Source organism: Amblyomma americanum, chromosome 11 (genome assembly GCF_052857255.1).
Source record: "Amblyomma americanum isolate KBUSLIRL-KWMA chromosome 11, ASM5285725v1, whole genome shotgun sequence".
Classification (NCBI taxonomy): domain Eukaryota; kingdom Metazoa; phylum Arthropoda; class Arachnida; order Ixodida; family Ixodidae; genus Amblyomma; species Amblyomma americanum.
In genome coordinates this window covers 132,659,860-132,684,974 of record NC_135507.1, presented here as the reverse complement: position 1 = coordinate 132,684,974, position 25,115 = coordinate 132,659,860, and the positions used below count along the sequence as shown (strand labels likewise).

General features: G+C 49.0%; 1 protein-coding gene across 1 annotated transcript in view; it reads left to right on the top strand.

Annotated features, from left to right (window-relative positions):
• LOC144109894 (pancreatic triacylglycerol lipase-like) overlaps positions 1-25,115 on the top strand; it is a 357,922-nt gene that overhangs the window by 232,660 nt on the left and 100,147 nt on the right. Inside the window, exon 4 of the mRNA XM_077642658.1 lies at positions 10,577-10,688. Coding sequence (XP_077498784.1) covers positions 10,577-10,688 — 112 coding nt within the window. The remainder of the gene's footprint in view (positions 1-10,576; positions 10,689-25,115) is intronic.

The window sequence follows — 25,115 nt, the reverse complement described above, 5'->3', positions numbered from 1 at the left end:
CATGTGGTAAACAGCCAAGTTAAACGTTGCCGAAGTCACCGAAGGCACATCACACAATGACACATGGAGGCACGTGGAAACACGCACAGAGGAAACATGTGGTGAAGCATAATACATCTAGAAAAAGGGAAAATAAAAGCCATACGAAACATCAGACACAAACCTTAAACCCGTCTGCATCATAAAGGTGACAATTTTCACACGGAACAACACATAACCGGAAAACGAAGGGAAATAAACAACATTTAGACACTCCTAGACTACATTCGCACAGGTAACCATTGCAAACACACCAGATAGCAACACTGTATATTGGGCATTACCCTCAGGTAATTTATAGACAACTCATGCGATCAGCGCCTAAGTTTTCTGATCCTGTCAACTTCGATTACGACAAAAGCAGACGCCTGAATGGTCTCTTGAGACGCATGCTCTTCGTATCTTTTCAGCATACGGATGTGGAATAGCTTCTTAGTGTTGCCCAAGTCTATCCTATAGTCCACGTCGTTCTTCCTGCTAACAACCACGAATGGACCTTTCCACTGCATCAGGAGTTTATTGTGGCTACTCGACAAAATAATGAGGGTGCGATCTCCAATGGTTAACTGCCGCTTCTTGCTGTTCCTGGCATAGTATCCCTTCAGAGACTGTTGGGCACGCAACAGACTTTGATGTGCCGCTCTCAAAGTTTGCTCGAGACGTTCTCTTAGATCGAGAACGTAACCATATGTAGTATTCGTGTCTTCTCCCAGCTATTCCCTTGTCCAGAGCTCTCTGAGGACTGCGAGCGGTCCTCGCACATGTCCTAATATCAGCTCAAACGGCGAAAGCCCCCGACTCGCCTGCGGTACCTCTCTGTACGCGAATAGAAGCGTAGCGATATAATGATCCCATGGTTTGGGCTGCTCCTGACTTAGCTACCGCAACACCTGGTTTAGTGTGCCGTTAAATTTCTCCACCATCCCATTGCACATTGAATGATAAGGGGCCGTGCTGAGATGTTTCAGCGCCAAGAGATCGTTGAGCTGTCTCATCATTCGGGAAGTGAAATAGGAGCCCTGGTCACAAAGGATCTCTGTCGGAAAACCTATTCGCGAAAACATCTCCACCAAACCCTCTGCCACGGTCGCTGAATCTATCTTTGGCAGAGCCACGAGGTTGGGATACCGCGAGGCAAAATCGACGAGAGTGAGAATATATTATTCCCTTTCGCCGATGTGGGCGACAGCGGACCGACAATATTGACAGCGACGCGATCAAGTGGAGTGTCGATAACAGGCATGCGTGCCAACGGCGCTTTCCCTACTTTGCCTTTCGGGCACGTCTTTTGACAGCAGTCGCACGACCTGACATACCTCTTAATCTCCTCCTGCACTCTCGGCCAGTAGAATTCTTCCAGAACTAGATCTGTAGTCTTCTTAATGCCCTGATGCCCCGCCAATTGGCTATCGTGGGCAAGCCTTAACACCTGCGATCTAAAAGACTGGGGAAGTACTACCTGTCGAACCTCTCTCCCAGAGACGAGATGATTGAGGTGGTACAGCAAACCCTTTTCAACAGAATACGAGTGCGAAGTGCCGTGCTTGCCATGGAACACCTTCCCTACTTTCACCCAACCCGCCTTCAATGACTCATCGTCTCTTTGCACTGCTTCTAAAATTTCCTGGGTGAACCTCGTGGGACAAACGCTTAGAGCAGTACTTTGCCCCATTCGTCACGAAACTTCCTTTGCAGCCAAGACCACTTTTGGGCCCTCGACTCACCATTTTCAATGGCGACCTGGTCATTGGCTATGCCAGGACATAATTTAGCAGCGCACAACTCAAGAGGCCGTGCACTACACTTTGAAGCTAGGTCAGGATGTCTTAAAACGCACAGCTATAAAAAGAAATTTAACGAAGATGACACATGTGCTATGAGTGGTAAATCTGTAGAAACAATAGAACATCTCGTACTAAAATGTGATGGTATCCATCCCGATTTCGATGCCGGCATAGTCACTCTTCCTGAGGCCCTAGCGTTTAGAGATAACAATGGCCATGTAAATAAATCTACGGCGGAAATTAGCAAAAAGCGGTGGGAATATTAGTGGCTCAAAAACAGAGAGGTGTCAAAGTTAAAGGTGTAGGAAGGCGTATTTAAAGGAAACGGCGAATTTTAACAGCTTAGAACACAATCAAACATAAATAAAGCAAATAAAAGCTGAGAATGGTGGCAACTGCCATCACACCGTTTCAAAGGGGACGCTCCTACCTTCCATCCATCCATTCTATCCATTGTGCGGAACGCGGGCAGCGTTACAGACGCTAAGCCGCGTCTAGTTGCCGAAACACCACAGCTTTCGCTCTCTAACCATATTCAGCAGCAGTTAAACAGCAGAACAATTTTTTTCTTTGTCCAGGTGAGACTCAGGAGATAACGTGGTCAGGCAGCAGCCCATCCGCGGCTTTGGCGCCCCGCCGCAGCGACGGCGAAGACTCTGCTCGGCGGTGCGGCGAAGTCACGTGATGCGTTGCTATGTCAGCGCGCCACGTCACGTGGCGTCACATGGGTTTTTATCGGAGCCGGGTTTGCTCGCTCCTGATAGGCCAGTGAAGCTTTTCCTTTAAAAGCGATGGGTAATCAATAACTCGCTTGACTAATTAAGCGAATTATTGGATGAGGTGAAACGATCACTTTCAAAAATGAAAGTCACGTGTCAAAGTGATGACGTCATACAAAAGTCATGTGACGATATAACTTGTAAGAAATCATTGACATGTCAAGGTGATGACGTCATTTAAAAGGTACGTGACAAGAAACGCCAAAAATCAGTTACGTGCCAAGGTAATGATGCCACACCAAAGTAAAGTGATATGACTTGCAAAATTTAACATGATGACGGCAAGCCAAAGTTACGTTACAGGATGACGCAGTTTAGAGTCATGACATCATACCTAAGTGATGACTACACCCGAGCTGACTCCCAATCGGTGCCAAGTGCAGAAAGGAGAGAGGAAGAATAGTGGTAAGAGACGCTGGGCACAAAACCGCGTCGGCCTAAGCGACGACGCTCGATAGGGGCCCCAACCTAAAGATCGCCGCGCGACGGCAGCGCCGTGCTCCTCCCGTAGCGGCGGAATTCTGAAGCGTCGATCGGGCGCGACGGCGCCGCGGTGCTCTGACTGGCCGTGTTCGCGTGCTGCGCGCGCTTTCTCTCTCCGCGAGCTGCTCGTCCCCGTGTGCTCGTCTCCTCGCGGGCGCGTACACGCAGCAGCTCTTCATAGAGGGGTTTGCGGGCCTTCAATGCCCCGCACGCGGCCTGGGGCTACACAGCCGACACCCCCAAGGGGCGCAGAGTATGGCTCGCCGCTCAGCAGGCCGGCTTCTCCCTTCTCACAGACCCCACCACCCCTACTCGAACCGGGAACAGTGCCTGCACAGACACTACTCCTGACCTCACCTTCACCCACCGCCTCCCTCACGCTGCGTGGTGTAACACCCAGAAAAATTTGAGTAGTGATTACTACATTATCAAGATTCTTCTATAAGAAGGCCCAACACGTAGACCCTATCGTGATGCTACCATCACGAAGTGGGACTCGTTCCGCACCTCCCGAGCAGCCCGCACTCTACACACCATCTCAGACATAGCTACTTGGTGCGACCAACTCCAGCGTGACGTCCGCACCGTGACTCGCCAACTCCCAAAGGAATGCCCTGGAGACGCGATGAATTCCCATCTCCTGCACCTATGGGAGGCCAAGGCGAGTCTCGAACGGAGGTGGTGGTGTCAGCGCTGGAGTAGAACACTCAGGCGCCGGCTGGCCGGGCTCAACAAGGAGATTGAGACGCATGCTGCAACTCTATCTCGCCAAAATTAGGAATCTCTCTGAAAGAGGCTGGACGGCAACATGAGCCTGCCCCATACCTGGAACCTATTCCGGCATCTCATTGATTAGACTCAGTCCAAGACACACCAGAAACACAACCTCGTAAAGCTCATACACACATCCGAGGCCTCCCCGCAGGAACTCCTCGAGGAGCTTCGTGACCTCTACTTTGCCGCATATCCCTTCGCAGACCACCCTGACTACACAGGCTCCCCCAACAACCTTCTCGACCAACCGATAACCAAGGCGGAAGTGAGGGCAGATCTTCAGCACCTCCACGCATCCTCAGCTCCTGGCCCCGACGGAGTGCACAACAAGGCACTCCGCAACCTCGATTTCCCCTCCGTCAAAGCCCTAACTGACTACTTCAACGAATGCTGACTGCGCGGTGCCCTCCCACCACAGTGGAAAGACGCCAAAGTAGTCTTTATTCCCAAATCCGGCAAACAACTTCTCCCTGCTAACCTCCATCCCATCTCTCTTACGTTGTGTGTGGGGAAGCTCATGGAGCACGTTCTCCAGAACTGGCTCAGTTAGTATTTGGAGAACAACCTTATTTATGCCTTCGTGCATGTTTGGTTTCCACTCGGGCTTGTCCACCCAGGACGTCTTTCTACAACTCAAGCACCAAATCCATGACTCCCTCGCGGGCGACCCCAAAGCTATCCTCGGCGTCGACCTAACAAAAGCTTTCGAGAACGTTACCCACGCAGCCATCCTAGAAGGCCTCCACGCCCTTCGCGTAGGCCCGCGGATGCACAATTACGTCCGCGATTTCCTCTCCGAACAAACAGCCGCACTCACCATGGGCGACCACCGGCTGTCCGGTGTCTCACTGCGACCGCCGGGAACTCCTCAGGGTGCTGTACTGTCTCCTATCCTCTTTGATATAGTATAGCTTATCTCCTTCCCCCCCCCCCCCGCCCCCCACCAACTCGCCCAAATACTTGACATACATGTCAGCCTCTGTGCTGACACATCCCTGTCTCGGCTAATCGAGGCAGTGATGCCGACATCGAACACAACCTACAGTCGGCCCTCAACATCATCGAATCATACGCTCGCGCGTGCGGCCTAGCCTGCTCCCCTTCTAAATCAGAAGTCTTCTACCGCCCCAGGTTCGCCCGATCCCGCTAACCCTCCCATCTGACTCACTCTAGGAAGCCACCCCATTCCCCTGGTCTCCATGATTCGCATCCTGAGCCTCGTCCTTCACTCCCACGGCGCGCATGACAACGCCATCCAAACTCTCCAGACCCAAGCCCAGCAAGCCACCCGTCTCAATCGGCGCGTGGCGAACTGGCGCGCGGATCTGCTAGAGAGGAACACTCTCCGCATCACCCAAGCCTACACCACAAGCCGCACGGCGTACTCACTTCCCTGCCTCTCCTTAAAGCAGAAGGAGCGGGACCGCATTAACGCGCTCCTCAGCAGCTGCACGAAGGTCACCCTCCGCCTACTCCCCAGCACCTCTACAACCCGGCTCCTCAACCTCGGTACCCACAACGCGCTTGAGGAGCTGGCAGAAGCCACCCTAACAGCACAGCTGACTCGCCTGTCGAGTACCGCGGCAGGCCGCACTCTACTGTGTTAGGTAGTCATCACCCCGATCCCCCATTCAACCGAGGGGGTTCCTCTACCTCCCGACCTGCGCTCCCATCTCATCATCCTTCCAATCCATAAGCACATGCACCCAGAGCACGACGGAGAACGCAGGGCAGCCCGCGCCAAAGCCCTACACGAGCTCTATGGCAACAGTTCAGAGGGACCTCCTCCACTATCCCAGGAGCGTCTGCTTACGTTAAAAGATATTATTACTTACTACCGAGATACCCGGCGCGTTTAGGCACCGCCGGCTTCCTCCCTATCCTTAACCCAGGCCTCCCAGTTGCGCCGACCCCAGGCCCGAACTGCCCCCTACCCTATTCTCCTTCATGCCCGCAACCCCGATAAACTCCTTTCTTCTTGTAAGCTCTGCGGGAAACCGGGAGACTTCCATCACGTCCTCCTCACATGTCCTACCTTCCCACACCCTCCATCCCCAATCACGGCGGAGTCGCACTGGGAGACTCTCCTGGCTAGCTCCGCTGCTGCTGACCAGCGCCGGATAATTACCGACACCCTGAGGCGGATAGCCCTCCAAGGGCTGTCCTTTGCCCTGTAAGGGCAGCCCCCTAAGGATTGCCTCGTGCCCCTCTTTATTGTTTTGCAATAAATGTTTTCCACCACCACCACCTCCTAGCGGGCGCGGCGGATGCGAGCACAGCCTGACCACTGCACAGTGCGCCAATTATGCCCATCGGTGGGCAGTTTTTTGCGGTGATCGAAGTGGCACGCGGCATCGTGGTTGCCTAAAGGCGGGGAAGCGTCTTGCTGGACTTATGGGTTTCCCTGAAATGACGCATTTGCTTACTGCCGTGTGTGCTGTCAACAGAAATTACGCAGGTGGCAGGAATCGTTCAATGCGAAGTACCGGTGCAGTATTGATTAGAAAATATTACTAATGATCCATCGCCTGCAGCAACAGGGAAGAGCGCTGGCGGGACCATAATATATGTGCAGTTACTCGGCCGACGCAATGTAAACTGGCAGCGCGTACAACTGTGAAGGCGGAGATCGTAGACACAATTCTACATGTGAACTAACCTTGTGTCGTACACACGCGGTAGTAATGTGGCCCTGCAGATTACAGACCACGGACTGTAGACCTCGGGCGGCCGCGCAATAGCTTTACGTACGTGCCCCATCGTTGCACATCGAAACTGAGTCGTGCCAGCAGTTTGTGAGTTTAACGTCCCAAGGCTGTACCTAGATTGTGCGCGAAGCCGGTTTCGAAGGGCTCCAGATAAACATATTTTTTTTAGATATCTCCATGGTAACTACGCCATCTGCGATAACTTCGACCACACGGCAGAAGCGGCTAGGCAAGCGCGGCACCGGTAGGAACGGTAATGCGTCACCATATTCAAATCAAATCAGTTTATTCGGTCATGAAACAATGACAGAAGGATGGACAAATCCATTTTCCTAAAAAAAGTGAAATAGAATAGAAATAACAACATATTGCCACAGACTACCCCACTCGATATGCCGAGGCCAAAGCCTTACCTCGTGGCACAGCTTCCGAGATTGCGGATTTCTTCATGGATCAGATCGTACATCGGCACGGCGCCGCGACCTATGCCATTACTGACACAGGGACCGCCTTTACTTCTCAGATGATGGCCGAAATTTTTCGACTCAGTGGTACGACCCACCGTAAAACTACTGCTTACCCCCCCGCAGGCAAACGGGCTGACATATTAGCTGCTTAATAAGAACGTGGAACATGCTGGCGATGTACGTTGATGTCCAACACAGGACTTGAGACATGATCATGCCGTACATGACATTCGCCTATAACACAGAAGTTCAAGAGACGACCCGTTTCACACCATTCCGTCTTCTCTACGGCAGAGGTTCAGACGATGCTCGGTGCAATGCTCCGTTACGCAACCGATGACCAACTTTCTAATGACGCTGAGCAGTTTGCCCAAGAAGCCGAGCAGGCTCGTCAGCTAACACGAATCCATATCGCACAGCAACAAGATAAAGACTCCCGCCAATGCAACCTCCGGCGAAGACAAGTCTTCTACAATCCCGGCGTCCAGGTTTGGGTATGGATACCTATTCGACGGCGAGGCTTGTCCGAAAAACTAATTTGCCGCTATTTCGGTCGTTATAAAGTCCGGCGGAGCGTCAGCGACGTTAATTACGAGGTACCCCCGGACGCGGCAGTTCCAGCGCAAAGACGTCGACTAACCGATCCAGAGATCGTCCATGTTATATGCATGAAGCCGTGTTTTGCGCGGTGACCCCCTAGAATCTTCGAACCTTTCTTGTGTGCTTGAGTGTGCTCGTGTTCGCGCGCTCTTCTGCGTGCGCTTTTTTTTAAGAGGGGAGGCAAAAAGACGTTGTCGCTGGTGGCGCTCGGATTGAAGGACGTCAAGTTCTCCGTCTTCCCTACTGAAGGACGGGCCGCCTAGCTGCCAAGCTTCCTGTCTTGTCACCAACACCGTGACAATATACAAAAACAAAATCAAATACCATCAATTAATGTTTTGACATAATTAGATATTAAGACACATGACATTATAAACACAGAAAATTACTGCAAGAACGCTACAATTCGCGACACAAAAAAAAAGATAATGGGACTAGGGAAAACACTGCATGTCATAAGTATTTGGTGCATCAGCAAATAGCAACTTCATTTCCTTTCTAAATTGAGGAATAGTTTTACTGGTTAAAGCGTCATGGATTATTGAAGGGTAGGATTTACCTACTGTAGTGATTTGGTTATCTATTAGTTGAGTGCCGTGGTTAGTCCGAGCTCGAGTGCAGCCAAGTAACGCGTAGAGATTAGTCTATATTTCTGTTCACATATGTTTGTCTGAAAGATGTGATGTCCTGCTTAATTATCTGAAAAATATGTAAATCAACAGAATACTTATGCCATAGTGGGAATGGAGGAATATGAAAGGCCTGAAATAAGCGGTCACCTATAGAGGGGTCTGGGGAACATACGCGCAAAACTCTTTTTATAAAGCAAATAATCTGAGTCAGATTTGTTGCATGTACCCCCGATTAAATTGCAGTATACTAGGTAGTTAAGAATGGATGAGAGAAAAATATAGCTGCCTCTTAGTCTGCATGGGCAATAGGCGCCTGATTCGATTTAGCATACCAAAAGATCGAGCTACCTTCAAGCGAACATGATTTACATGGTCGTATCAGCTGTAAGCCCATGCTAAAAGTCTCAAACTTCAACAGAATTTGTTTCATTATGGCGCACCGATATCGCGAAATGTGGTTTCTTATTTAGCGCAAATGTAAACGCGGCGCGATTCGGCCTGTAACACTGGGGTGAGCAGCCTAGCGCCAAAGCCATTGAAACAGCGCGGAATGGGAAGAGGAAAAGGTAGCAGAAACGTGTGACCCATACACATGTCGGAAGCAAGCAGATCGAGCTGAACAAGCTTAATTTGAAGACACGAAGAAAAAATAAACGTGAAACCCATTCGTGCCGCAGGTTCGTTCGAAGGTAGCCATTAATTTCAATTATCACTTCGTACAACACATGGCTATGCACTCTGGGCACAAAAAGTAGGCGTGACGAAAGCAGCACCCTTTTGGGCTGTTTGCTTGATGCCGCGCGCACGATCTGCTCCCTCTCTAAAGCACGAGAGCGCGCGCAACAAAAATTGGCAGTGGCTCAGCTCGGCTATGCCAGGATATACGTAGCGAGAGGTGCACGTGGTGGTCACTGCATGCTTAGCAATGAGAGACATTGGGAATATACATCTTTTATTCATTGTGCTTGACAGAGACGAAGACTGCCCGATGATCTGTCAAGTAGCATGCAGCGGTCTCAATTTTGTCGATACAGTATTTCGATTTGGTAGAGCCTCTTTAGTATACAAGCTCTATAGTAATTCCCCATCGTGCAGTCTGGACGTGAGGGTCCGAAGCTAGATTAAAGTCAAACTTTTCTTTCATGCACTGACTAAGAGAGGCCTGTTTCCTGTTGAAATTACCCAGTCACACACAACTGTGAAAGCGTGCCTTAGGTTGGTATACACGCGGCAACCACATCAATCGTCTGCTTGACAGATGTTCCCGGTGCCACGTAGACTCCCTGGATGATAATGTCGCTTTCCAGAAGCCGAACAAAGCAGGCTCCACCATTATTCACCACGATCGAAGGGAGATGATGTCTGATAGCCGTGATACCTTGTTTCATGTAAACACAGACTCCAGCGTTCTTATTTGGTTCAAGCCAACTGCCAGGCGACAACCTCAGGATCGGAAGAGTTAATCTTCTCTTGTCTATCCCGCCGTTTAGCAGCGGCTGGACTCTCGTTCTCTTCATGCATGTCAAACGTTGTGATACAGACGCCCACTACATCTCCGCCTTTTATACGCGATCCTGCGCATGCGACGCGGGGTTCGGGTGACAGAGCGGCGTGCGGCGAGGCGGCGACAAAGAACGCGGCGCAGCTGTGGAGTCTCTCTGGTTACCATGGTAACGCCGCATGCGCACAACTGCTCGTCGTACAGCGTTGCGGGTGGTGTCATACTATTTATCTTTGCATATAACTTACATGTTTTAGTCACTTGGAGGCTAGCTAGCGACGGGAGTTCAGGAGTAATGGCATATGCACCTTCAACTGCATGCATTCTGAGACCACATTTTCCTTTAAGATTCGGTTGAGGTGTCCACCGACATGTCGAAAATTGAAGTTGGCGGCTAGCTTGCGACAGAGGTTCGGACCGATGGCATATGCAGCTTTAGTTGCATGCGTGGTTGAGGCGTCCACCGAGATGTCGAGATCTGAGAGCGGCTGTATCCTTTCCTTTCCATTCCCCCGTAAGCACATTTCCCCCGCAAGCACTCTTAATTGCCCTCGGAATTTCACAAACCCTTCATGATGGAGATTTCTCTCTGCGCTCGGCGAGGCTCTAAGGTCTCTGGGAAGGAGGCCTTTGAACTCGAAGCGGACCATATTGCGTCTCCCACCCTGCGTGTGCGTTAAATCTCTTTGAAAAGCGTATTCTTCCCACGTTTTTCCTATGCCCAAAACGCATTACGTTAATTCGAACACCCTTCCACGGGGCATCTTACATTATTAAATTCATAACATGGGCATTTTTATCTGTTGCAGAACGTCACCGGAGCCGGCTGGAAGAGCTTTCATCTGATCGGCTGCAGCATCGGGGCCCACGTGGCGGGCTTCGCCGGCAAGTTCCTCAGTGGACAGCTGGGCCGGATCACCGGTACGCGCTACTTTTAAGGCACTGACTTGGTTAAGAATGCGCTCCAGCTTTCACACCAGGTGACCCATTTTAGCCTCCACGAATGGATACTCTGGCAAAGCAGGGCTCATTCCGTCGGACTTGTAAGGTCAATCGAAAATGACTTACGGAGTCCAGGCAAGAGAAGCAACACACCCATCGCATGCGTGCGTATGCATGCCGGTGTGTGCCCTTGCATACTTGTGCGCGTGCGTACGAGCAAGTGTTTTAGCGTGCTTGCGCGTGTGTGTGCGTACGTGTGTGTGTCTGTGCGTGCGTGCGTTCGTGTGTGTGTGTGTGTTCGTCTGTGTGCGTGCGTGTGCTCGCCATTAGGCGTAATGTAAGATGCCATTGCATCTTGTCTGTTGCGAGATGCCATGGCACGGTAAAGAATCCCAGGCGGTCCAAATAAATCTGGAGTCCCGCTACTACGGTGCGGCTCGTAGCCAATGTTTCGCTTTTAGACGTTGAGCCCAACAATTTACAATGCGTGTTATGAAACGGCACCTAAGAACAAAGTAAAAATCAAACAATGATTCGCGAATGCGAAATCAAATGAAGAGCGTTAGCTAACTTGTTTTCGCCAATGCTTTCGAAACATTTGGATGCCAACGTGTATATTACTAAACGACAATTCGTTTGGTACTATCAACGTCACTCTGCGACCACTGGTTCGCCCGCCACGGCCCTCCGAAGGTCGCTCCAATTGTGGTTTCGAGGATCAAAGATAGTCGGTACGAATTCCTTTTACCAATATTTCAATCGACTAACAACTTTGTGAGTCGAACTGTGCCGATTCGTTTGCCACCACTCCGGAACCTCTGCGTCAAACGGGTGGGCGATAATTTTGTCTCCAATGGCGACCCCTCGTGGCACTAGAATCGGCACCCGCTCCGACGGTACATATTAGAATTTTGAAAGAAGTTAGGACGGCGCTAAAACGACAAAGACAAAGAGGCACGAACACAACAGGACGGGCGATAACTTGCAACTGAAGTTTATTGCAGCAAACCCCTACATTTTATGCATCAACTGAGCCGTATCACAACAAGCTTATCACACAACAAAACGCAATTTCTTCAATAGACAGAACATCGGAAGTAGGCGCTACTTTTACAGACCAGAGACGCCTTCTGCACTATCCACTTGATAACAGCATTATTCTTACTTTATAAGTCTCCAGATTAAATGAGTGCGCAACCCACATGAAAGCAAATTGATCATCCAAATGATACACACACGCTTGGGCAAGGCAACCAGCGCGCAAACTCAACAATCGTGATTTAACACAAAGAGTGAAAATGAAAGAATGACAAACAACAAACGCGGAAAATTTGGTGGACATGAAAACTTAAACCTTCGGGGGAACCTCCCAGCGTCAATGTACTATAATTATCATCAAAAGTTTTAAAACCTTTGAGAAAACCTCCCAGCGTCAAAGTGCTACAATATTGGTATCTACACAAACGTCTTTTCGGCCGATAAAACACATCGATGAAAAACAATGTATGCAGAAAACTTACAAACGTTGAAACCTAAAGACAGCCTTCGAGAAACGCCACCTCAGCGTCACTAATTGAAATGGACGGCCTACTAACGCATGCGCTTCCCGCTTTCTTAATAAAAATGCCTCCACTACTTCTCGCTCAAATCTGTCTTTACCGCTCTTCAAAAAAATTGTTTTGCTCAGATCCGGACTACACCCCTTGCACGCCTTGCAGTGATCTGCAAGGAAACTTCCGTGATGTTGGCGCACATTCCGCAAGTGTTCACTGGCACGTTCATTAAAACATCGACCGGTTTGCCCTATGTAAACTAAACCGCAGCTTAGAGGAATCTGATATACAACTTGTGATCTGCATTTCGTGAACAGTTTTTGATGTTTAATAGGGCACACCGGTCGTTTCTTATCCGGTTTTGACATTGTGCAAATCTTTGACAACTTTCTTCCAGAAAAAGTGAAAGAAGTGTTGGAGAAAGGCCCAAAGTTCTGCTTCCCGGTGCATGCCAAGCGGCAGGAGATGCTTGCCATGGTTAGAAGGGTGGCCGGCCATGCGACGGAGCGTGGAAAAGAGAGGATTATAGATGACGGTGTCGCCTGCCTGATGAGGTGCGTGGGGGCTAACCCCCCGAAAAACCCGCCTCTTGAAAAGGTGTCCAATGCCCTCAAAGAAAAAGGTCTCCTGGCGCTCCAAGCAGATAAAGATGGTGGTTTTGCTGTCCTACCCGTGGGTTTGTTTCGAGAAAAGGCGATTGCAGCCATCAACAAATACTTCAAATCGGTCAAGTTCAACGCACGAACCAGGAAACGACAAGGACTAAAAATCTTGGATGACTTGCACCTGGATGCCATCAAGAAGCGAGCAAAAGGTGAAGAGAGGGGCTTCCTGGAAATATTCTTCACGGTCAAAACCCACAAGCCTGGAATGCCACTAAGATCCATCGTGTCGGAAAAAGGGACATGGCAGTGCGTTGTCAGTAGTTACCTTCAGAAGCACCTCGGTTCTTTGGTGGAAGCTGATCCTTTCGTGGTTCGTAGTTCCTCGTATGTCGTGCAGCAACTGGACGTTTTGCCCTCCCTCGAGTACATGGGTTTCTCCATCGATATTGAAGATTTATATTACTCTGTTCCTCATCATGGACTTCTAAGCGCGGTCAGAGATAAGATCATCACAACAGGTGAAGTTCAGTTTCAAAATGCAGCTGGCATTAGCAGTGATAGTTTTGTAGCCTTGTTAGAATTCTACTTAGGCTCGACAGCCATTTCATTTGAAGGTAGCTTCTTTGTCCAGAAAAAAGGTGTATGCATAGGGTCTTCAGTGGCACCGGTACTCTGTGATAGTTTCTTGTCAGCTGTTGGGAATCAAATCAAAATTCAACTTAGAGATCCACGTGTAGTATCCATTTTTAGATACGTGGACGATTCATGAGTCCGATGTAGCTTCGGCGGCAGGAAGTGTGTTATCAGTCTTCACCAGTAACAGCCAGGGCCTCAAGTTCACGTGGGAGTTACCAGTGAATCGCGAACTGCAGTTTTTAGACGTTAGATTGGTTTTTATGGAGGATCACCTATGCTGGGCGTACAATCCCAGATCTAAGAAAGGGCTTTTACCGTTTGATAGTGCTCATTTTAAACTTGTAAAAAGAGCAATAATCGCTAATTCCCTTCAGAGTGCCTTAAGAAAGTCGTGCCATCACACGATGTCTATGAGCTTTGGCGCCCAAATTCAGAGGTTGCACGAAGCGGGTTACCCGCCCCATTTGATTTTGGCTGTTTCTGAAATGTTAATCCAGAAATTCAAGCGGCCTTGTGATGAGAAACTTCCGGAAGCAAAAAAATTGGTCCCTGTGATTCCGTACATGCATAAGGTGTCCCATGGTAAAAAAAGTCGCAAGCAAACATCAGGTGCAGGTTGTCTTCTCGGCCCCATCAAAGTTGTCAAAGATTTGCACAATGTCAAAACCGGATAAGAAACGACCGGTTTGCCCTATTAAACATCAAAAACTGTTCACGAAATGCAGATCACAAGTTGTATATCAGATTCCTCTAAGCTGCGGTTTAGTTTACATAGGGCAAACCGGTCGATGTTTTAATGAACGTGCCAGTGAACACTTGCGGAATGTGCGCCAACATCACGGAAGTTTCCTTGCAGATCACTGCAAGACGTGCAAGGGGTGTAGTCCGGATCTGAGCAAAACAATTTTTTTGAAGAGCGGTAAAGACAGATTTGAGCGAGAAGTAGTGGAGGCATTTTTTATTAAGAAAGCGGGAAGCGCATGCGTTAGTAGGCCGTCCATTTCAATTAATGACGCTGAGGTGGCGTTTCTCGAAGGCTGTCTTTAGGTTTCAACGTTTGTAAGTTTTCTGCATACATTGTTTTTCATCGATGTGTTTTATCGGCCGAAAAGACGTTTGTGTAGATACCAATATTGTAGCACTTTGACGCTGGGAGGTTTTCTCAAAGGTTTAAGTTTTCATGTCCACCAAATTTTCCGCGTTTGTTGTTGGTCATTCTTTCATTTTCACTCTTTGTGTTAAATCACGATTGTTGAGTTTGCGCGCTGGTTGCCTTGCCCAAGCGTGTGTGTATAATTTGGATGATCAATTTGCTTTCATGTGGGTTGCGCACTCATTTAATCTGGGGACTTATAAAGTAAGAATAATGCTGTTATCAAGTGGATAGTGCAGAAGGCGTCTCTGGTCTGTAAAAGTAGCGCCTACTTCCGATGTTCTGTCTATTGATGAAATTGCGTTTTGTTGTGTGATAAGCTTGTTGTGATACGGCTCAGTTGATGCATAAAATGTAGGGGTTTGGTGCAATAAACTTCAGTTTTAAGTTGGCGTCCGTCCTGTTGTGTTCGTGCCTCTTTGTCTTTGTCGTTTTAGCGCCGTCCTAACTTCTTTCAAGATATGAACCAACTAGCCCTAATCAAAGTACTTCTTGTACATATTAGCGTAACGCCAGTACAAGAAGAAACTCGGTGGTCGTGCCGGCCCGACGACAGCGCTCGCGTGATCGCGTGAGGGGAGGTCACATTTTGGTGACCTGTGAATTCCGGCCGACATCTTGAAATTTCGGACGGTCAAGAAACGTTCGAATGAAAGTAGTATGATCTAACGCTCTTAAAAGCATGTATGAACTGTTTTGAGCTGAATTAAAACATATTTTAAGCGTTTGTTGCATCAAATGCTTCGCCGTGTAGGAGACCCTACGTACAGAGGAAACCCACGAAAATCTTTTTATAGCTTCACAATTTCATGTTTCCACTCTTTAAGCGAGTCGTCTGCGTGCGTAATACAGAATATTAAAGAAAAAATATTCAGAGAACATAGTATGTGAGCGTAGCGCAAGACGGGAAAAGGGACAAAGAAGGACGCACACAACAAAGCCGCTAACTTCCGACTGACCGAAACCTAGGCGGCCTGACCCGTCAGGGGAGACAGGCGCATGCGCCCGGAAAAGATAATGAGAGTAAGGTGAACGATGAACTACGGACATGCACGATTCAGCGATTCTTTAAGAAGGCCAGCTCTCTTTTGGACAGGAAGATAGACGGCTCGCTTACACATTTATCTTCCAAGGCAGCGATACGAGCTGCTTCAATAATATCACGTGTTAACTGATCCCGGTGCCTGGCAACGATTGAGTACTTATCCAAAAATGGCACACAACCACACTCCTTACAGTGCAAAACCAGATTACTGCCAGTAAAAGTTCTCAAGTTGTTTTTGTGTTCGCGAAGTCTCTCATTCAAGCAACGACCAGACTGGCCAACATACCGCTTACCACAAGAGAGTGGTATGTCATAAAGAATGCCTTCAGTACATTTCACAAATTTTTTGTTGTGGTGAATGGTGCAAGGTAGGATTTGGGGACGTTTTTCGGCGGGCGAAGCTCTTTGTATAGGGCACTTAGTTTTTCAGGGGCACAAAAATTACACGAACATTAGCTTTTGTCGCAATTTTCTTGAGATTGTGGGACAGGCCTTTTTGTCTTTCTTCCTTTCTGCAGGCCGGAGAGCTTGCCTTCTTAAAGAATCGCTGAATCATGCATGTCCGTAGTTCCTCGTTCACCTCACTGTCATTTTCTTTTCCGGGCGCATGCGCCTGTCTCCCCTGACGGATCACGTTCTTCTTGGTCGTTTAGGTTTCTGTCAATCGGAAGTTAGCGCGTGTCTTGTGTGCGTCTTTCTTTGTCCCGTTTTGCGTTACCCTCACATACTATGGATCACCACTGCCGACTCGCCCAAGTTTCTACCCTTGTGAACTCAGCGAACAGCCGTAGACAATTTAATTATTGGTTCCTTGGGTTCTTCAGAAGGGTTCATACCCTTTCAAAGGTGGATGATATGGCCGTGATGCAGGAGACGATCGATGAATGCCGATGATGATAACTATTTATTACGAATAACGAATTTACAGAATATACAGCAGTTACATAACTAAAGTCACACAGACCAATTCGGCAAACTGTTACTTAACAGGTCAGCGCAGTTGTGTGTCCTCGTCTGCCAGCGCTGCCATTCCATGATGTTATAATTATCGACCGAAGGTTGTGAAAATTGGGAGGACAGCCTCCCGGCCCCCGCACTTCCGCTCGCTAACCGCGGGGGAGGGGGTGTTCGTGCTCGAGGGTACAAAGAGAAGGGATGACAAAGCGTGGACGCTCATATGCTATTTTTTACCCTTGCGTATAATGCACAGGGCACGCCAGCTAGCTACAGCACATCGACGAGGCATTCCTCTGAAGTAGAAGGCTACATAAGAAGGGCTTCCGACTTACCGGCTGGGGCAGGGGCGCGACTTCGGAGGTATCGGCGGCGAACGTGTGTATGCGCCAACAATGGCGGCCGGGTCTTCCAGTACGCGCCGCATTCTTGGGGCAAAGCCATCCCCGAGCATTTGCTGGGGAAGGCACTGAGAGCGCGCGTTTGCTGCGCCCACTTCGCTGCCTGGAACCAGAAGTCTAGCGGCAAGGCACGACAGATCTCCGTGCGCCTGCCGCGGAAGGTGCCGAGAGCGTGCGGCTGTAACCGCTCACGACGCTGGCCGGATCCCGAAGAGGCCCTCAACGGCTCTGCGAGTTCCGCGCAGCCTTCAAAGTGGCGCTCCTGTCGCTACTTCCGGTACCCCCCCTGCCTGAGGAAGACTTCCCTCTTCACCCAGCCTTTGCTGTGCTGACTCACGATGTTGAAGATGAGCCGCGTCGAAATGGAGGGGGGAAACAGGTTCTCCACAAGGTCTCGGTTAAAGCGTAGGTATTCTTGATAAGCACGGAGCCTCTTACTGGACTGCTGTCCAGTGCTTTTTCTTGCATTTTTATACGTTTCGCAAATAATGCAGTTAGGGCTATCATGTTCCGAGGGCCCCCTGGAATTTGATTTACAAAGGAAGTTTTAATAGAAAGCCGCTGAAGGTTGGGCACAACCTCGAACCGTGGGCTTGGCTAAAAAACAATAAACACACCGAGAAAGGATTCACGACACCCCTCCAAGCTGAAGTCCCAGTCCTTACCGCGTGATGCATGCTCTCTCCGTTTCCCCTTTCACCTCCGCACTTCCCCAGGGATGACGAGTTCTTCTCGCTGACTGACAGGACGAGTAACTTGCTGACCCTCGTGTCGGTTGGCGGAGGCAGGAATGAATGCCCGTAAACTAAAAGGCGCCTTTCAGAGCTCTTCGCAGGTCCAGATGCTTCCGCGAAAGTGGGAACGCCAGGCCAGATCGAGCTGCGCCGATTTCCACCCATTGTATGCACCAGTAGTGCTACACGCCATCGTGCACATCATATTCTGCAAAAAATGCGGAGCTTCCAGGATTTCCTACAATTGCCGTCTAATTATGCTTTAATTAGGATATTGCAGGCTAAAACTGGTATCAACCAATAGATTATTTCGACCGAAAAACAACATATTTAATTTTGTTTGTATTTAATTCTAACTTCTTACAGTATAATCATCCAGAAAGTTCTTATAATCAATAGTTCGCTGTTCTTTTTAAATGTATGAGGTCAGATCCAGAGAAAAATACATTTCTATCCTGCCCATATATCGTCTGTGTAGGTATCTCTCGATATATCTCGTCTGTTTAAGGTACATTAAATATATAAGAATTGTAATGAAGAAATGAAAGTGTTCTTAAATTCAACCTTGTGGGACTCCCATGAGTAGAGAGTTGGAATGGGAAGCACAATGCTCAATCTTTTTGAATTTCATGAATTTACATTGGCCCTTTCAATTAAGCTTATCCCCGAACAGCTTGCTTATTTATCTTATTTTATGATAAATTTTTGCACACATCGACGGATGTCGTGCTTTGTTATTTTTTCCGGCAGTATTCTGGGGAAGCTTGATCGCATAAGCCCCTAATTTTACCATAAAAATTGATTTTTTTTCAGTTATTACGTTTCTGTAATTAGTTTCAATAATTACGCTAGACCAATCTGTATTAAGAAAAGAGTTATAAATTGGCCAACATCGTTTCATTAATTTTCCTTGCTGTATACTGTTACGGGAATAAACGCCCAGGGCCCGGCGTACGCCGACCAAGTGCCCTGCGCCGAAGAGGAGGAGGCGCGGGGAGGAGCGAGCGCGCGCAGATGAAAATAAAGACTGGGGGCCGCCCACGGTGTTCCTGTGGCTCTCTCCGATTTGGTGCGCGTTTCTTTGGACGGGACCGTCGTCCCGTTGCAATACTCTGTTGCAGTGGGCTGTCTTAGAACACGACCGTCTAATATACAAAAGAGGGGCAGAGGTACTAGTTAGAAGGGCACCGGAAGGGGTATTACCCTTGTCATAATTTGCAAAGCTGATATCAATCATAGTCCCAGAAGTATCAGTTATGCGCGTCGGACAAGCAGCAAGATATCAGTAGCAATGAGAAAGCACCATCGACAGAAATCATTCAAAGCAGTGCTTGTCCCCCAGCAAATCAACATAAATATGTCCAAGAACAATTGTAATTTTATCCGTTTGAGATAAGGCCCCTAAAAGTGTATCCAAATATTCAATGAGGCAATCTGCTTTTGCTACTGGAGGTCTGTAGCCAAGTATCATGGTACTGAACGTGAAAGCGCAAGAAACAAGGACACAGAATAAACAGACAACACGAGCGCTCACTTCCAACTGAATTTATTACATGCACGAAACAGAATTTTATACTCTTGATAATGCCTACAAGGCATTACCACAGAGTGGTGAAAGATAGATGAAAGCCATCGAGCGTCACACTTGAACGATAAAAGATAGGACATCTCTTTTTGTGAGAGCAGAATGGACGGAGCACTTACGCAGTCATCGCCAGCTCGCGCTATCTCCAACGCCTCAACAATTTCGCGCGTAATTTGACATTTGTTCCCATAAAGGATTTTGCACTCGTGAAAAAGAGGACGATAACCCTCTTTTCCTTCTTTTTCTTTGCTTTTGCATTTTAGACAATGAATGCTCATGTGCCCCCCTTTTTTATTGTTCACAACATAGTCATGCTCACCCAATCGCTCATTTAGGCATCTTCCCGTTTGGCCTATATAATATTTACTACAGGATAACGGGACTTTGTAAACAACACCTTTCGTGCATCTCGCGAACGGCTTTTGACGCTTGATCGTGCTACCAGTTTTTATTAAGGTTTTTAAAGTAAAAAATACAGAACAAATACACAAAAAAGCACGTGAGACAAGAAAACCCTTCTAAAAAGGCTTTGTGCACTGAACAGTTCAGATTACATTCGAAAAAAGGACCTGCACACGTGCTCGTACTCAGGAAAACCTTTCTAAAAGCCTTCTTCAGTTTGGTACAAGAAGACATATGCATCGCTAACGGCATTAAGGCCATTTTTCCTGATCAAAAAACGCTTCTTTTAATTCACGGGTTACTCAATCACGGCCTCAGACTAAAACAACGGGTTTCCCAAAGATGGGCCTGCAGGTGTTTAGTTCACACTCCTTACAGTGAAGAGGCAGACTCGAACCTGTTCCAGTCCAATCGAACGTTCATGCTCCCTCAACCTGTCATTCAGCCAACGCCCCGTTTGACCAATATACACTTTTCCACATGCGAGTTGGATCTGATATATAACCCTTTTATTGCATTCCAAGCACTTACGGGTCTATTTGGTTCCACAGGTTTTTTCTCTTGTTTCTTCCGAGTTTACACGAGTACATAATACGACCAGCTTACAGGAAGCAGAAAGCACTATTGAAACCCAAATTTAGATGCAACTTTTTTTAGGTTATCGGCAACGCAGTGGGAGTAGGAAACTACTTCTGGCCTAATTCTTTCCTCAACGAGCACAGGATGCTTTCGTTCCACACCTTTCATGCTATGAAGAAGTGACTCCACTACACTTTTCAGAACAGACTGAACCCTGCATCCTGAAGCCTTAAAATCTGTAACTGGAAGCTCGTTTCCATGGCAGGGACACAGGAAATCGCAATGGCGGCCTTTTAACCTGACGTGGCAAGGGCTTGCTTCACTTTCTTAGAGTGCACCGATTTATAAAACAAAAATTCTTCCTGTGTTCGAGAGTGCTATATCAAGCACATTTTCTCTTTGGTTATACAAAGTTCCAGGCCTAAAAATCGTAATTTATCACTTTCAGGTTGCTTCTCTGTAAATCCTCACCCTCTCCATTGTCACTAATTATTCCCTAGAACCTAGTTAACTGTGCCTAAGTAGGACTGTGTGACCTGTTAATTTAGAAGAATTAAAAAATCATCGACGTATCTGAAAACTTCCAATACCCTATCCTTATTCATCTGCTGAGTCACACTTCGGTCAATCATTGACAAGAGAGGATATAAACATCCCTTTCATTGCAATCCGCACACCTACGGGCATGTCTGGTTCAGCAGCATTTTTTCATCTTTTTTTGTTTATACAGAAGAAAGAGATTTGTATCAGCTCCTGTGTTGCCTCGTTTCTGAGCAACATTTTCTGTGTCAATCACTGGCGCAAGCAAAACCGTCAGAGGCAGATCGCCCAATGTAAATCGTCCCTCCTCTCGCCGACCTTCCACTGATGGCTGTGAGTGCGGTGATGAACAATCTGCAAAAGTAAAGCACGCAGTTTTAGCCTCGTTCCTCCCGAAGCACCGCTCCTGAACTCTGTCGAATGCTGACAGCCAGACCGCTTTGACATCCGTTGATGGCCACAACAAGCTGCGCCGGAATTGTGGGGATAGCCGGGCAGCACTGTCAGAGGCAGATCAACCAATGTAAATCGTCCCTCCTCTCACCGAGCTTCCGCTGATGGCTGTGAGTGCGGTGATGAACAATCTGCAAAAGTAAAGCACGCAGTTTTAGCCTCGTTCCTCCCGAAGCACCGCTCCTGAACTCTGTTGAATGCTGACAACCAGACCGCTTTGACATCCGTTGATGGCCACAACAAGCTGCGCCGGAATTGTGGGGATAGCCGGGCAGCACTGTCAGAGGCAGATCAACCAATGTAAATCGTCCCTCCTCTCACCGAGCTTCCGCTGATGGCTGTGAGTGCGGTGATGAACAATCTGCAAAAGTAAAGCACGCAGTTTTAGCCTCGTTCCTCCCGAAGCACCGCTCCTGAACTCTGTTGAATGCTGACAGCCAGACCGCTTTGACATCCGTTGATGGCCACAACAAGCTGCGCCGGAATAGTGGGGATAGCCGGGCAGCACTGTCAGAGGCAGATCAACCAATGTAAATCGTCCCTCCTCTCACCGAGCTTCCGCTGATGGCTGTGAGTGCGGTGATGAACAATCTGCAAAAGTAAAGCACGCAGTTTTAGCCTCGTTCCTCCCGAAGCACCGCTCCTGAACTCTGTCGAATGCTGACAGCCAGACCGCTTTGACATCCGTTGATGGCCACAACAAGCTGCGCCGGAATTGTGGGGATAGCCGGGCAGCACTGTCAGAGGCAGATCAACCAATGTAAATCGTCCCTCCTCTCACCGAGCTTCCGCTGATGGCTGTGAGTGCGGTGATGAACAATTTGCAAAAGTAAAGCACGCAGTTTTAGCCTCGTTCCTCCCGAAGCACCGCTCCTGAACTCTGTTGAATGCTGACAACCAGACCGCTTTGACATCCGTTGATGGCCACAACAAGCTGCGCCGGAATTGTGGGGATAGCCGGGCAGCACTGTCAGAGGCAGATCAACCAATGTAAATCGTCCCTCCTCTCACCGAGCTTCCGCTGATGGCTGTGAGTGCGGTGATGAACAATCTGCAAAAGTAAAGCACGCAGTTTTAGCCTCGTTCCTCCCGAAGCACCGCTCCTGAACTCTGTCGAATGCTGACAGCCAGACCGCTTTGACATCCGTTGATGGCCACAACAAGCTGCGCCGGAATTGTGGGGATAGCCGGGCAGCACTGTCAGAGGCAGATCAACCAATGTAAATCGTCCCTCCTCTCACCGAGCTTCCGCTGATGGCTGTGAGTGCGGTGATGAACAATTTGCAAAAGTAAAGCACGCAGTTTTAGCCTCGTTCCTCCCGAAGCACCGCTCCTGAACTCTGTTGAATGCTGACAACCAGACCGCTTTGACATCCGTTGATGGCCACAACAAGCTGCGCCGGAATTGTGGGGATAGCCGGGCAGCACTGTCAGAGGCAGATCAACCAATGTAAATCGTCCCTCCTCTCACCGAGCTTCCGCTGATGGCTGTGAGTGCGGTGATGAACAATCTGCAAAAGTAAAGCACGCAGTTTTAGCCTCGTTCCTCCCGAAGCACCGCTCCTGAACTCTGTTGAATGCTGACAACCAGACCGCTTTGACATCCGTTGATGGCCACAACAAGCTGCGCCGGAATTGTGGGGATAGCCGGGCAGCACTGTCAGAGGCAGATCAACCAAAGTAAATCGTCCCTCCTCTCACCGAGCTTCCGCTGATGGCTGTCAGTGCGGTGATGAACAACCTGCAAAAGTAAAGCACACCGTTTTAGCGTCCTTCCTCCCGAAGCCCCGCTGCTGAGCTGAAGCGAATGCTGACAACCAGACCGATTTGACATCCGTTGATGGCCACAACAATCTGCGCCGGCATTATGGGGATAGCCGGGGACCACTGTCAAAGGCAGATCAGCCAAAGTAAATCGTCCCTCCTCTCACGAGCTTCGACTGATGGCTTTCAGTGCAGTGATGAACAACCTGCAAAATTAAAGCACGCAGTTTTAGCCTCCTTCCTCCTGAAGCACCGCTGTTGAACTGTGGTGAATGCTGACAAGCAGACCTCTTTGAAATCCGTTGATGGCCACAACAAGCTGCGCCGGCACTGTGGGGATAGCCGGGCAGCACTGTCAGAGGGAGATCAACCGAAGTAAATCGTCCCTCGTCTCACCGAGCTTCCGCTGATTGCTGTCAGTGCGGTGCTGAACAACCTGCAAAAGTAAAGCACGCAGTTTTAGCGTTCTTCCTCCCGAAACACCGCTGCTGAACTGATGCGAATGCTGACAAGCAGACCGATTTGAAATCCGTTGATAGCTACAACAAGCTGCGCCAGCATTGTGAGGATAGCCGGGGACCACTGTCAAAGGCAGATCAGCCAAAGTAAATCGTCCCTCCTCTCACGAGCTTCGACTGATGGCTTTCAGTGCAGTGATGAACAACCTGCAAAATTAAAGCACGCAGTTTTAGCCTCCTTCCTCCTGAAGCACCGCTGTTGAACTGTGGTGAATGCTGACAAGCAGACCTCTTTGAAATCCGTTGATGGCCACAACAAGCTGCGCCGGCATTGTGGGGATAGCCGGGCAGCACTGTCAGAGGGAGATCAACCGAAGTAAATCGTCCCTCGTCTCACCGAGCTTCCGCTGATTGCTGTCAGTGCGGTGCTGAACAACCTGCAAAAGTAAAGCACACAGTTTTAGCGTTCTTCCTCCCGAAACACCGCTGCTGAACTGATGCGAATGCTGACAAGCAGACCGATTTGAAATCCGTTGATAGCTACAACAAGCTGCGCCAGCATTGTGAGGATAGCCGGGCAGCACTGTCAGAGGCAGATCAACCAAATTAAATCATCCTTCCTCTTACCAACCTTCCGCTGATGGCTGTCAGTGCGGTGATGAACAACCTGCAAAAGTAAAGCACGCAGTTTTAGCGTCCTTCCTTCCGAAGCCCCGCTCGTGAACTGAAACGAATGCTGACAACCAGACCGATTTGACATCCGTTGATGGACACAACAATCTGCGCCGACATTATGGGGATAGCCGGGCAGCACTGTCAGAGGCAGATCAGCCAACATAAATCGTCCCTCCTCTCAAGAGCTTCGACTGACGGCTTTCAGTGCAGTGATGAACAACCTGCAGAACGAAAGCACGCAGTTTTAGCCTCCTTCCTCCTGAAGCACCGCTGCTGAACTGTGGTGAATGCTGACAAGCAGACCTCTTTGACATGCGTTCATGGCCACAACAAGCTGCGCCGGCATTGTGGGGATAGCCGGGCAGCACAGTCGGAGGCAGATCAACCAAAGTAAATCGTCCCTCCTCTCACCGAGCTTCCACTGATGACTGTCAGTGCGGTGATGAACCTGCTAAAGTAAAGCCCGCAGTTTTAGCCTCCTTCCTCCTGAAGCACCGCTGCTGAACTGTGGTGAATGCTGACAAGCAGACCTCTTTGACATGCGTTCATGGCCACGACAAGCTGCGCCGGCATTGTGGGGATAGCCGGGCAGCACTGTCAGAGGGAGATCAACCGAAGTAAATCGTCCCTCCTCTCACCGAGTTTCCACTGATGACTGTCAGTGCGGTGATGAACCTGCAAAAGTAAAGCCCGCAGTTTTAGCCTCCTTCCTCCTGAAGCACCGCTGCTGAACTGTGGTGAATGCTGACAAGCAGACCTCTTTGACATGCGTTCATGGCCACGACAAGCTGCGCCGGCATTGTGGGGATAGCCGGGCAGCACTTTCAGAGGCAGATAAACAGAAGAAAATCGTCCCTCCTCTCACCGAC